This window comes from Hydractinia symbiolongicarpus, chromosome 5 (genome assembly GCF_029227915.1).
Source record: "Hydractinia symbiolongicarpus strain clone_291-10 chromosome 5, HSymV2.1, whole genome shotgun sequence".
Classification (NCBI taxonomy): domain Eukaryota; kingdom Metazoa; phylum Cnidaria; class Hydrozoa; order Anthoathecata; family Hydractiniidae; genus Hydractinia; species Hydractinia symbiolongicarpus.
The window spans coordinates 21,245,680-21,260,724 of NC_079879.1; the positions used below are offsets into that span (position 1 = coordinate 21,245,680).

The 15,045-nt window shown below is 33.6% G+C and overlaps 1 protein-coding gene across 1 annotated transcript; it reads right to left on the minus strand.

Annotated features, from left to right (window-relative positions):
* Positions 1-2,845: 2,845 nt before the first annotated feature.
* Positions 2,846-15,018, minus strand: LOC130645304 (protein SSUH2 homolog). Its single transcript, XM_057451255.1, has 11 exons — positions 14,382-15,018; positions 11,985-12,748; positions 9,543-9,617; positions 8,566-8,674; positions 8,328-8,459; positions 7,119-7,242; positions 6,379-6,564; positions 5,944-6,006; positions 4,967-5,190; positions 4,120-4,327; positions 2,846-3,135 (listed from the first exon to the last, which is right to left on the minus strand). The coding sequence occupies exons 2-11, from the start codon at positions 12,388-12,390 to the stop codon at positions 2,989-2,991; spliced, it is 1,674 nt and encodes a 557-aa protein (XP_057307238.1). The 5' UTR covers positions 12,391-12,748; positions 14,382-15,018; the 3' UTR covers positions 2,846-2,988.
* Positions 15,019-15,045: the final 27 nt, after the last annotated feature.

Here is a 15,045-nt window from a genome sequence, read left to right on the forward strand (position 1 = left end):
ATATATATATATATATATTTCAATTATGCATGCACTGTATTATTTTTAAACATTTGGGGAAGGGGTAGGAATGCAGGAGACTCCTTCAGATGCCCCTTTTGAGCATTTAAATAGTAGCATTGAAAGTAGATTGTGAGATTAAGGTTTACTTTGCAAATTTTCATTTAAAAAAATGTTAAAGATAATATATTTCAGCTGTTTTAATAGGGATGCATCATGCATTGTACAACCTCAAAAAAAAAAAAAACTAAAGCCAAACTAAACTAAAAACTAACTTAAAAAAAATTAATGGAAAACTAGCCTTGCACCTACACAACAGTAATAGTTATGCTTTTATTTGTTTCGATTCAAGACCTCGAAATGTATGCTTGTTAAATTTCCCACCAGTTCTTTTGCAATGTAGGACCTTTTTAGGCATGTATATCTATACACCTAACAAAGGAAATGCGTTTTAAATTGGAATGGCATACAGTATAGGCTAGGCTCAGTTACATGAGAAAGTTGAGATGTCCTGCTGAGCATCAGGTGCAACTATGTTGAGTATCCAGGTGGCACATGCTAGCTAAATACTGACATTCTTTTCATACCATAAGCATCAGAAAGACAGTTGAAATGTCTTAAGTCCAAAGGGCTAATGCCTTTTGCAGTAAATATAAACATTCAAAATGATGCTGCTATTTATTAAAAGGAATGGCACTGCTATTAATTCAACAAAGCCTTCCTTGTTTTCCAAACAAAAAAAGAGAGTAAAAGGATGAGCTCCAGCTAGTTTGTCTTATGAAGCTACCATATAGCGTTTAATCTTTGTGCCATATGTTTAATCGAAACACAAGTTTAGTTTATCCAAAAGACAACTATATCACAATGCAAGACATTCGACGTAAAACACGCAACATATCATCAATCACAGTTCCAACGACACGTGGCGTTGTTTTGGGGATCTCCTGTGTTATTAAAAATCAACACTAAAAAAATCCATTTGACAAAATGAAAGTGTAGGAAATGTTCCCCAAGTAATGAAATGAAAGCGAAAGGATGGTTTCAGGTGGTAAAAACCAGCTTATGATAATATAAAAACGAAAACCATTGTATGTAAACAATGAGAACTAAACTTACGGGTAAACGAAAAATATTTTCTATTTTTCTTAGACGATGCGTGGCGTCTTTTGGCCCCTGAGCCATTATTACTGGTGGGGGAGCAGCCAACAATTTCGCCGCTGCTGTCAAATTTATCAAAAACGCTCTTTTCTAATTTTCGCCAGACTAACTTTAATAAATAAGAAGCCAGAATTGTAGGAAGTTTTCCAAAGGAGTGCGAAAACTTAACCTTGCCCCCCCCCGTGCATCTTGCTGTATCTTTTCTGACATAAGCGGACGTCGTCTTGATATAAATAAGAGAAAACAGGCGCCCAGAGAACGAGGTTGGTGAAAACTTTTGTTTGTTTGACAATATGTCCTTAAACCAATGTGACAAATTTAAACATGGGATATCTCGCAAAAATGAGCCCTCAGTGATTCCCAAGGGTCTTGTGGCCCCTGAGCCGTTATTACGGAGGATCTTGTGGCTCCTCCTGGAGCCGTTATTAATGAGTGCCCGCTATTAACTTTATCAACAAGGCAAAATGCCCTGGGAACGAGGTTGGCGAGAATCCATTTTCACAAATTTGGCAAATAGCGAGTTTCCCAATAATTTTTGTGGGAACTAAATTCGCGAAAATTTATGCTCGCATAAATTAATTCTCGTGTGTAAGGACTATTTGGGGTTGCCGATGCAAACCATTCGCAAAGGCAATATAATGTAAATTATGTTGTAGAAACCGGAAGAATGGGAAGGAGTGGAAGTTTTTTTTTCTTCTCTCGTTTTCAGGACCAAAACATACATAAATTATTCTTTACATATAAGCGCGTTTTAAAATGGTTACATAAGCTCGTATTTATAAAAAATACATAAATGTGAATGCAACTTACTGCATCTAGTGAAAATACTCATAAAATAAGCAACAAACATAAAAGGGATTCACCAAGGCAGAGCAGTAGTAAGCTTTAAAAAAAATTTCCTTTCTGAGCCTGAATATGTTTACAAGTATTTGCTTATAAAAACAAGCATGTGCTGTAGTTATCTATCATTAGTCGTTTTCTTATACTAAATTCCTATATTCTCAAAAATTCCGCAAAAAAAAAACAATAATAACGACTCTTTCTGTTATTACATGGAAACAACAGGCTGTAACCTGTGTTAATATCACCTAAAATTTTGGAAAATTTATTTTTTGAAAAATATATTACACACGAAACGCTATATAACGCTAAGCGCACTTGACTGCATTTGCAACATACCGCATACCTGTACTACAGCGCTCCACCTGCATGCACAGAACGAATTACCTAGACTTAAGCGCTCCACCTGTATGCTCAAACGATTTACCTGTACTACAGCGCTCCACCTGCTTGCGCAGCACGATTTACCTGCACTTAAGCGCTTAAACTGACGTTAAACAACGGGAAGGCCTTATCGCTGTAAGCACTCCACAGAATTTGTGAGACATCATATACATGTACTAAAAAACCCCAACCCGGTCGTGCTACATGGTGTACCTGCACAAAGCGCTCCACCTGGCGTTCACCACCGGTCACCAGCTAGTTTTTAAAAAGACCCCCCTACCCGCTTCATCACAACTAGAAATGTTTTCAATTGTAGAAGATATTTGTTCCTACTCCGCATAACAAATAAATGATATTTTAATATGAATTTCAGTGATTTTAGCCGCGGTTGGAAAGCAGATAACGAAAAATTCTGTTTCAGGGAGACAAAGGGCATGGGCAACAATAGACAATAAAATGGATATCTCAGAATATCTATATTTTTATATCCTACGTGTTTTCTCACAAAACAAAAAATTCTTTAAATAAACTTCTTTTAAGTATATATACAACTAGAACGCTGTGGTTCCACTATATAGTTTTCTTTTAAATGTTTTTCTTTTTTATTTACAAAATGTTGCATCCCATCATGCATTTCGAAGGGTAATCTGGACAATAAACTTGATTTTCATTTCCATACACCCAATAAGTAAACTCCTGTCTTTTCCATTGTGAACGGATCTCAGTAACAGGTACCTCTCTTACACAATGGCGCTGCAATAAAATTATAGTTTATTAAAAAACCATTGGCCTTGTCAACTGTGATTCCTGTATTAAAAGACAATGTATATTGGTCAAAATGGGATTGTGATATTTTATTATATGCCCAGTTGAACCTTATTTTTTTAGCCTTTCGAATTAAATTTCTGTATTCTCAAAAATAAAAAAATGCACTTGTAGATTTTCAGAAAATTTCCGGCTTAATCATTTTATTTTAACAAATCATGTTGCGGTAATTAAGTTTAAAACAAAAGATATTAATACTTGAACGATTTAATATTTAAAAGCAAAACAAAAGTTAAACTCTGCAAAGTGTTTTTCCATTAAATAAAAAGGAGGAATATCTTAAATTATTTGATAAGCGGTTTTGCCTGCAAGTATAAAGTATAAAATAGTAGGCAGATATTGCGTGCTTATTAGTTAAACATGAAGATGTATTAACTCGAGAGAAATGATATTTCACGATGCGCAGCCTAGTGAAAGCAGAGAGTGCAAAAATCTGATATTCAACAAAGATGGCAATTATCTTACTACATGCGCAATTAATCCTTGTTTTTCTTAGCATTTTGAATTAAATTTCTCTGTTTTAAAAAATAAAAAATGCGTTTGTAGATGTTCAAAAAATTCCTGTCCCAAGAATTTTATTTTAACAAATCATGAATAGTAATTAAGTTTAAAACAAAAGATATTAATGCTTGAACGATTTAATGGAATAGATAATAAAAAAAAAAAAGTGAAATGGACGTGCAGCTTTTATTCTTTAAATGGCAATCGTGCAGTGTCATGAACTATTTAATAAGCGGTTTTTTCTACAGGTACAATGGTAACAGAAGTATTAGATAATTTGCTGAGAACCTAAGTAGCATTCACAACATATAAGGTCATTGATAGATTAAAACACTGAAGATTTTTAGATTCACACCAGCGTAGAATCAACACTTTTTAATAAAATTTACTAAGTTTGCTATCTTATATTACCTGCATTATTATACGACCATGTCGCAATTGGTCTTCGTGACTAGTTATCATCTTTCGAGACGACACATTTATATAATCTTCTGGAAAGTCTATCAAAGGATATACTCGATCATTTTGTTCTTGGAAAACAAGCGTCCCAGATACGTCAGTAATGCATTGTTTAGGAAGTTTTGTTTTTTGCAACACTTTATGAGCTTTTAAAACCTTCCTAAAATGGAAATAAACAAGAAATTTTAAACTTTAACACGACGAAATAAGAAGAAAACACACTGGTTCTGCTTCCATTTAAATTCGTTTCTTTTAATTTATTAGATCGTCACTCGCTAAATTACCTCTTTCATGCGGTTCTTATTTTCGCTCATTAATATTATTTTTCTATTGTTCGAAAAATAGACGTATCATTTTAAATATGATAACCTAGTGGTAGAGCATTCGCTTTTAGTGCGGGAGGTCTTGGGTTTAAACCTTGGCCGAGTCATGCCAGAGACTATAGAGTATTAATCTATCCTTTCTACTTGACGTTCATCATGAGAATAGGATTGATATCTTAGGCTGTTGTCTAGTTGAGCGATTGCTGTGTTCGCATGACTTCCGTAGCTCAAAGGGGACCTTTAAATGCACTAGGACCTCCTTCGCAAGACCCTCGTTGATAGTAGTACCAATATGAACTGAAGAGGCTATAATAATAAGTCTCAGCCTGATATTTTTATAAAGCATATATTTTTACAAAGGAAAAAGCGTGTAGTACATTTTAGAATATAAACTTTCCGAAAAGATCATATAAAAACATTGTACTCAAGATTTAGTTGCGAGCATAAACACGAAAACAAAAGTCGACTGTTCTTACCATTTTACTGTTAGTCTTATGTAAACTTTCACACGTCCATTTCCTTTACATGTAGTACAAACCATTTGTCCTTTGCCATGGCAACTCTGACATGTTTTCTTGCCGCCGTTACAATGGTGACAAGTCCGACAACCAGATGATGACGACCGGCGCTCTAGTATTGACATGTCTTCTTGTGTACAATGATGCAATACTCCGAGTCCGTCACAAATGGAACATTTCAACTAAAAAATATTAAAATTTTTTTTTTAAACAGAGCAAAAAAAAAAAATTTTTTTTAATTTTCTATATGTCAGTCAATTTGTTCCAAAATCCCCGCAACGTAATTCCACTTTTCATGTTACAAGCAAACAAGTTTGCACGAAATAGCGGTTCGGGAAATATGCACAAAGGCGGACTTTACCTAGGTTTTACACGACCGAACTACTACAATCATGTTAATAATAATTCGGAAATGGCATTGTGTCTAACGAATGCTCTGCAACAGAACGCCTGCTAAATTCTTTCGTAGGCACAGGTGTAGGGAGGGTAAGAAGCGTTAAAAAAAGCGTTTTACAGTTTCTGCGACTTTCGCGTTTTGGGACAATTAACGCAACGGCCGCGAAGATCAAGCAAATTGCAAAAATAGGCCATACTGACGTTATCAAGAATGATCGCAGTTTGAGATTTCGGATATAACCAATTACTTTAGATCCTAAGTTTTAAGTTCGTTTGTGAATATTAATATAGGTCTAATATGAAAAGACCGCACATGATTGCTTGTGGGTAATAATTTTTTAGACAATTGACCTAAATTGGTCCTAAATTAATAACTGCCAACTGCCCACTGGCGTCAGCAGATGTTAGCAGGGTATCGCGATTTTTTTTTTTCATTTGATGATGCGTCACTGGATGATGATGCTTTTTCTTTTGAAAAAGAACTTTTCAACTTTCACACGTTCCGTTTACGAAGAGAACATCAAAAATCGACAACTTACGTCTCCTGAACCATAACATGGAACACACTTTTTATTTCCTTTACCATTACAAGATGGACAATCCTGAATACAAAGAAATCTTTTTTTAATTTTTCGTCAGTTTAGATCGCTTGGGTTTAGAAAATGTATCAAATATCTTAAATTTACCATATTTGTAGGCTGACATGCCTTTTATCTCTTACATGAAACTGTTGTATCTCCGTTACGCCAGTCAAAACTTTAGTTTCAATCACGTGTGGAATTTCACGTGTAAATTTTACAACAAGACACGCCTCGGAAACAGTTGTTGTTGTTGTTGTACTCCTTATCTTTTCCCATATCTTTTTTTTTTTGATTTCGAATCCGATTTTAAAAAAAGAATTTGAGCTTCAGGTTGATAAAACGTTGCTTATAAAAACAGTGTATATGCTGCAAAAACAGATATGTAAATCCTACCTTTAACGAAGCTGTATGGGGTACCTCAACGTGTATTTCTTTCTGTTGGAACATTTTTGGTCTGGCTACGCAAATGCTCCATGGAACTGGTGGCGTTCCATTTTTTGCAGTATCTATGGTTTGGTTTGTGTAAGCCTCTTGATGCCAGCTGGTGCAGCGTTCTTCATAATACGTCTCCAAGATGTACTAAAAAAAAGTTCGTTGTGAAAAATAGAACGAAAGGGAATACACGTTTCCCAAAAAATAAACAAAAATTGAGTTAAATTTGCACTCGAAAATTGGGTTGAATTTGCACTCGAAAATTGGGTTGAATTTGCACTCGAAAATTGGGTTGAATTTGCACTTGAAAATAGAGTTGAATTTACACTCAAAAATTAGGTTGAATTTATACTCAAAAATTAGTGATGGTAAATCCAATTAAATAAAATCCAGATTTTGAGAAAACATAAAATTTGGAATTCGTTTAACACAAAAAAGTCTCTATATTAAAGCCGTATTTTGTCTGCATCTGCGCTAAATAGTATCGCGAGTAGCGAGACACGAAATGCGGTAAATAAAGGACGGGTGATCCCGTGAAATTACCCACAGGCACTGAATATCCATCTCATAATTTCATAATCCTAAATAATGACATCCTCCTAAATCTCTTGAGAAGCGGCGCAACAACAAGTTCCAAACATTTTTACTTTCAACTTCCATATTTTACGACTAGATTTGAATGAAAAAGTCTTAAAAAATACCTGGTGTCCATTAGTTGGTACAATTGCTTTTGTTTTCATATTTTTCGTGACGCCATTATCATAACACCAATTCGTCGACACAAACGTTGATAAGGCTTCAATCGCATCTTCTTCATTGAAGTTCCTGCACGCGTAACAATACGATTTGATGTAAGCCAACATAATGATAATTTATAGGTGAGCAAATTTCGTGGTCACTGAAAGCGTCTCAAAGAACGACAAAAAACACACAGCCAAAACCCAAACAGATCTTTTCATCGTTTAATATTATTAATATTGACTTGAGGTAAAGAAAATCTTTTCAATATCAATATTAAAAAAAAATCATTTGATTTTTTTTATGTGATAGATAAATTATACTTCGTAATTGATTTACTGTTATGCCTGAAACCAAGGGGGAGTTTAATATTAAAGAGAACACTAAAACCCCTAATTGAAATTCACCAGGGTAATTAAAAGTTTGAACGAAACAAGAGCAATTTCACGAAAGTTATTCTATGCAAGTCAATATAAGAAATCGTACACTCGTCCATATATACGTAATTGGCTTGCCATGTTGCGTGTTCAATTCTGCACTTAATCACACTCGCTTAAAAATGGTAGGTGGAGCTACAGAGAAGTTATTATACCGTAGATAGTTATATATTATTGGCCTGGCTGTAAAACCCCCGTTTAAAGGGAGGAAACAATCTCGTTTAATAGCTATTACCAGAAACCTAAATTCTGATACCTTTTTAGAGCTTGTACTTGTCTTTTTTACTACCTATGTTTAGCCTTGTTCTCGTAAAAAGCCGAATCATGACAAGACTATATACCTGGTTGAATTAAAAATCGTGAGGTGTTCTTCTTCTTATATTTTCTCACAGTCGGGGTTATACAAAACTATAAATATCGGAGATATTGGTTATGAAAAGAGTGGAAAAATTTTCACGATTGGAATTTAATGTCCAACGAATTTTTTTTTGTTCATAAGACATTTTAAAAACAAACCAGTTTCTTCGCCAAAATTCATTACTGAAGAAATTTTCCTCAATTTAAACTTGTTACTGTCCGAATACCTGAATATCGCTGAACTCGTGCCATTTTAAGATTCGCAAATGTTTGAAACACTATTAAAAATTTCCTATTGGAAAAAGGGAGGAAAATCCTTTAAGTGTGGAAATATTTTTGTTAAGACATTTGTTTTAGCATTGGAAAGGTATACCATACCTTGCAGAGGGGCAATCCAAAGGCTGTGTAATGTTCATTGCTTGTAACCACTGTGGATTATACGCATGGTTATCAGATGGCACGGCATAGCAATGTTCTATTAAACTGCTGACGTCAGCATCTTCTCTAAAACTGACAATAAAAAAAACATATGTCAAGTATTCCAACGAAACATCTACTCAGGAGTGTCGTGAAGCCGAAACATTTGAAGAAATCATAAAAGAAGTACATAGCTTACTCGTGGCCTCCATTTGCTGTTGTATCTTCTTCTTCATACGGAGGGGGCGGCTCATCGGGAAAGAAGAGATGGAAATCTAACGGGGTGGGAGGGGCAGGCACTGTGACAACTAAAAGAAGAAAGTATCATTAACCCTTCTTAATGTGTAGAATAGCAAAATTTGTTCAATCGCACTTAGGCGGGAGTTTGATTTCGTGTTTCGTCTATAGCAAACTTTTTATAACATTAGCAGATCACTTAATAGCTTTCAATAAATCGATTTTTAGTTTTTTGGTATTTCCTACAGCCAACAGTTTTGATTTTGTCAAAAATTCACATGGTGAACAAAAGTAACATGTCAAACCTAGTAACATTAAAATTTGCAGACGCATAAAGGTAATTTTTTCCTTCCCAAATTTAAAAAACCTTTGTTTCCAACGAAACTGGCTAAAATTTCTTTGTTTACGGAAAATACACGTAAATAATACAGCAGGACTTGATTCTTCTCTTACATACGTCTCACCGCGACATTGACAAGAGTGCAGTTGATCTTTTTTGTTGAACGTTCAAGATCAAAATAAGTGGTGCTTTTGTTGCTCAAATTAGACTTTTTCGCGAGAATTTATTTTCCCAAATTTAGAAAATTTAAACTTTTTGCAAGAATTTAATTTCGCGATCTCGTAGAAATCAACGTTTTGAGTATATTAATTTTTGGAATGTTTTATTATAATCATGTATGAATGACAGTAAAGGGAAGAAGGTATTTTTGCCATTAAAATCTAACATTTCATTTTTTTCGCGTATTACAGAATACTAAATTTTTCGCAAGAATTTATTTTCACGAATTAAAGAAATTCAAAATTTTTGCGATAATTTAATTCCGGGCGTTCGATGATAATTCGCGAACTGGCGAGGTTTTCTTCGTGCGAAATTTTCTTCCCTAATGTAGCAAAAAATGGCTGTAAATTGCCGTGTAGATAGTCACGTTTGTTACACACCTGAATGAAGTTCATTTGTGTGTTCATACCCTTGAACAAGATCCAATGAGTAGGGTAGAGGTGGGGCGCTTGCATCTAAAAAAAATATGTGATATATAAAGAACTTTATGAAAATCGTTAACTTCTTTGAAAAGAATTGAAGCGTTCAAAAAATGCAGGTAGCCAGCAAAAAAGCCTACGCTTAATGGACACATATTTACTGCTAAAAAGTATTTAAAAAACAAAAAAACTTTGAAAACAGTAGCCTGAAAAATAAGGAATAGAACAGTTTAATAAACAAATCAATGGAAGACGAATTAAAAAGAGAACGAAATAGGATTTAATAGGGGAATTATTTCTCCCTGTCGTTTAACCATACATGGGATTAGAATAATAACTTTCCGTTAGGGTTTGATTACATTTCCGCTTGAAGAGAAAAAAATGTTCAAATATTTACATTAAAATAAAAACAGGAAGCAGTTCTGTGTAATAATTGTTTTTGATCATATTCTATTTATAGCTTTCAGAGACAAAAATCAACTGCAGACATGAATTTCATCAAAACATTTTATATAAAAACACTAAAATTTGTCAAAACGAAAAAATAGCCTAAATTATTGGGCTATGATGTCCTGCTTCCATTGTCATCATTACAAAATTGTCCAACCGTCTTATATTTAACGCTTACTGCTGCCTATCTAATTAACAAGAGGATCAATTACTGTTTCAATTAGATCATTGTTAAAAACTAATGGTGTGGAAAGACTACCAGGATAGTAAAAATACCGTGATGCAAGCCTATCAATAAGAAAATGACACCCAGGCAATAAATTGCTCGCCCAAGGTTACAATAATTTAGACTGGGCGAACAACCTGAATAAATAGAATAAGTTTATACACACATATTTTATTACAAAATCTTTTTTAATCTTTTTTATATATTTTAGTTATTTTGAATTGATATTGTTCAGCCAAACAAACTTTTTGTAGAATTAAGGAAGCAATTAATGGCTCAGCTTGTTTCTCATTTTTCAGAATTGGAAGAGTCTTTGCGTGAGCAAGATCGATCGCTCTCCCCTTATTGACATGCCTTGTGATGCTGCAAATCAATGCCTGTTTATCAACAACGAGAAGTTAGCGTTTCTTTTGGAATACAAGTCTTCAACAGAAGCTCACTTGTTGCAATATAAAAAAAGCAAGAAAAACACATAATGTCTGCTGTTTTTAAAGCATCATTAAAATGCTAAAATTGACATAAATCAGTCTGTTTTTCATGAAGTATATTGGACGCCATTTCATCAAAACATGAAACAGGTTGGTGAACTGTATTTCTTCGAATATCATCAAGAGCAAAATAAATGACTTCAAGAGATAAAACTAACAATTTTTTGAATAAGCTTCACAAAATTAAATTTAAGGAAATTTGAAAAAAAGATTTTTTTTTTTTGGGGGGGGAAGGGGGGGGGGGGAATTTGAAGGGTTTTGAGGAGCATGGCAATTCCTTATATCCTGTTGATTATAAGTGGTACTAAAAAAACGTTTAAACAAACAAAAAAGCACGCTACAAACAAATAAACAAACAAACAAACAAGCTAGCCAACAAACAAACAACAGAGAAGTATACGAACATTACCGAGTTTCTTTTTAAATTCCATAATCTCTACACAAGAGTTGAACATAGAAAATTATCTAGTGAATGGTAGCCGTAATATCTCTTTTAATTTAAAACGTGGTTGGATTAGGAAAGGGTCATTAACAGCTTAATAATAATAATAATAAAGGTCGGAACTACATAATTACACTAAACCTATCTAACAGTGTTACCTGCAGCAAACAAAACACCAAGTTGACGAAAACTTTTCTATTCCTATCACACACTAAACTTCGGACGAACAGTGAAATAAGTCATTGTGAAAACCAGTACGAATAATATTGCAATAAACTTTGTATTTACTACATAGCTATGCCCATTAAAAACTGAAATTTTCGGCAGAAAAACTTTCGGACACAATTTTTTTTTCAGCGGAAAAAATTTCGGACAAATTTTATAAAGTCAAAAAAGGCATTTTGAACGAATTTTAACCAAATTTCAAAAGTAATGAGTACTGGAAATGACAAAAAAAAGGAATCAAGATCTAAAAAGGGTCTTCAGAATCAACTTTATAGATAGAGCCTCAGGCAAATGTAAAAAAAAACGAAAATAATAAGTTCAAAAATTACTTTTATTGATTTCCTGATTACCCCATAATTTCTATGCGTTGGTCATTTTAAAAAAATTAAAACCCCCAAGATTTTCGAACAAAAATACTTTCGGCAGACAGACGGACGGAAAAATTTTCGGACAAAAAAAAAATTCGAAAGTTTTTCCGTCCAAAAATTTTTGTTCCTGATGTATGACTTTCTGACATGCAAAACTAATAACGGCATTTTATCTGATGTAACAAGACAATCTCACATTCTTACCACTATATGATCTGTCTCTTCCCTCGTGGCAAGGTGTTGAGCAAGGGGTAGAACATTGCATGGCATTGTTCACATCAAAGGATGAAGTATTGATTGGCGTTCCAAACGAAAACAAGGATTGGTTTGAATAGGTACGCTCTCTACGTGGACCGGGGTACAGGGGCGAACACGATTCAGTAGACTGCTGGGAATAAGACCTGTTTCTGTATGATGCTGCAACATGTGGTGGAATGCGCGCAGGAGAACATAGTGCAGCAAACTGTCGACTATTTCCACGCAAATACGACACTCGATCATGTGGCGAAGCAAAGTCAAGTGTTAATGACATGTGTTGTTTAAGTTGGGGCGGACATGGTTCCACATTGCTTGCATTTCGGTGACTTTTTGGAAAGCCATCCTCGAACATGAAATGGTTGTTCTCAACACTCCACAGGGTAGTTGTATCAAGCTCTCTACCTTCACATATCACGTTGTTTACTGTTGTTGTACTGAAGAAATCTTTTCGAACCCCTCCTCCATCGTGGAGTGGAGAGTCAATTCCACTGTCACCAAATTCTTCTTCTGGTACGGATCCTTCAGAATAAAGCCTTCTCCGGGATCTTCTTTTTGGTATTTGAATAGGTTCAGAGGAATGAGGGCTGCTGATGTGCTCTGCACTTGATTTTATTGATCGTTCATCCGAATGAAATGATAACGATCCTCCTGGATGGAGCACAGAATCCAGGATTTTATGTTGCTCCCAAAAATTATCCAGCTTCTAAATACTGTAGAAAAAAATATAGTTGAACAATACTTTTTAAATTGGATATATAGATATAAAAAAAATTTGTACTCGGAAAAACAGCAATGAAGTATTTATACCAATGGTAAAGATTAGCAATAGAATTTACTTGAGTTAAATTTTTAGTCTTAACCAGAATTTCCGTTGCACTTGGTGGAGCAGAAATGAAAGCTATAAAGACCACATTTATGTTTTTTTTTATAAGAAACTAAGGGAACGGCTATCCTGAGGAAGTTTTACCAATAAAAGTTTTTTAATGAGTTTCTTAATGTTGACGTGTCTATAAGGGTGATATTCAATCAAAAACATGATTTGGATACAACTAAGGCAATTTTATCAACAAATATACAAGAAAAGATGAAATAATGGCTTTTTATTTATCATCTAAAACGAAGACTGTCCCGTTGACATCGTCATTTGTAAAAAATTTGTCCAGTTTCTTGTTATACCAGGTAATAATTATTTGAATGCCATTTAAATGCCATTCGAATGTCATTGATTGATGGGAGGCATGTGTGAAAAAAGGTTCTTACTTAAAATTTCAGTTTTATGGCTGGCAAAAGTTTCTGGATTCTTTTGAAAAAACGTGCAGGTGAGCTCAACTTTGTTGATACAAACTTTCATTGTGTTTTTCTGTAGAATTGGTGGTAGACACTTTCTTATGATATTTCGATTTATTACAGGTGAAATAGTCTTATGTTTTCAGATCTCTCGAAAAACAGCAAAAAGTAATAAATTTTTACACTTGTTTTTAAAAAAACTGCATGAGAAGAAAATAAACTAGACTGGTTTCCCAGAGCAACAGGTGTTCTCTTTTTTAAAATAAAATTAGAAACAGTGAATTAGTACATTTTAAAATATTTTCTAGTTTTCTATCATTCACATTCAGCAAATTATTTTCCTTCATTTTTTCTTTTTGTGAATGTTTTTTACAAAAAAAAACCTTAATAATGAAAAAAGTAGTTTCATACTTCTTGTGAAATAAAACCTGAGGGTAAAATGAAAACATTTCAGATCAAAAAAATTTATAAACAGAAAATCTCTAAGCAGAATTTACTTGTTTTTTTTTAAACAGTGTACTCCTAATTAGAGATTTTATTTAACCTGCAGAAAACTTTTCATGGTATGCACTAAAATTAAATGCATGCAGTAGAATTAAAGTAGCCCCAGTGTTAGTTTTCTTAAAAAGGCTGCAACGTTTATCTAACAAGTAAAGGAAAACAGTAAAAGAAAACAGTAACATACGATTTCCTGTTACATAACATATTTTCATTCATCAAATTTACCAGGCATGCTGGATGACGTAAACACATGGTTTTAAAAAAACACATGTGCAGTAAAAAATTGGAATTTTAATGATAAAAAAAGAAATTTTAGGTTTAGTTGTAGTTTTTTTTATATTTAACATTTTTTGGTAGATGCCTAGTTAGTTATATTTGTCCAAATGTTTTAAACGCAAAAAAAAAACTATTAAAAATTAAAAAACACGTGTATAAGCTATATATAAATGTAAATCTTTACTATAAATACACAAATATCAAATCAGAAAAATTATAACTTTGGTAATAATAAAGATATAATAACAAAGAAAATATATATGTAAAACATAAACCTACCTCTTCTCTCGAATGTTTATAAAGTTTCTAACACAACTCGCTTCACCTGGTGAATACTGTTCTATAGAGATTGAAAACTACATCATTTTCTGCATTATTCAGCACAAGAGTAGTATATGTGTTCAACTCTTATTTTACAGGTGTTAAATGCAAGCTATACACCAAAACAGTTTGCTTCATTCAGCAGAACACGTGAACCAAAATAAATCAAAGCGCGCTCAAAGTTTCTATCAATAAATGATATGTATATGTATTTAAAAAACAAAAACAAATCAAAATTGGAACATATTTAAATGCCTTTGAACAACAACAAAAGAGGAATTGTGTAAAATTAAAGGAAAATATCTCTCAAAACAATGCTCATTTACGCATGGATTGAAAAAACCGCATGTCTATCTTCTGTATATATTATCTACAAAAAAAACAACAACCAACTATTTGTTGGAAGTAAACAAAAGTTTCCATGGCAACATAAGTGCTCATTATGTGGTAGCACCTGTTAAGTAGAAGATAGTTCCCTTAAGATTAGTTACCAGTTAACACTCTTTAGATAGGGGTGTTACCATGAGTAAGTTATGATAACCCACCCAGAGGATGAAATAATTCAGCCATGATGGGAAAATGTGTTTTCTTAAACGCAATGCAATGCACTAGTTAAACATTG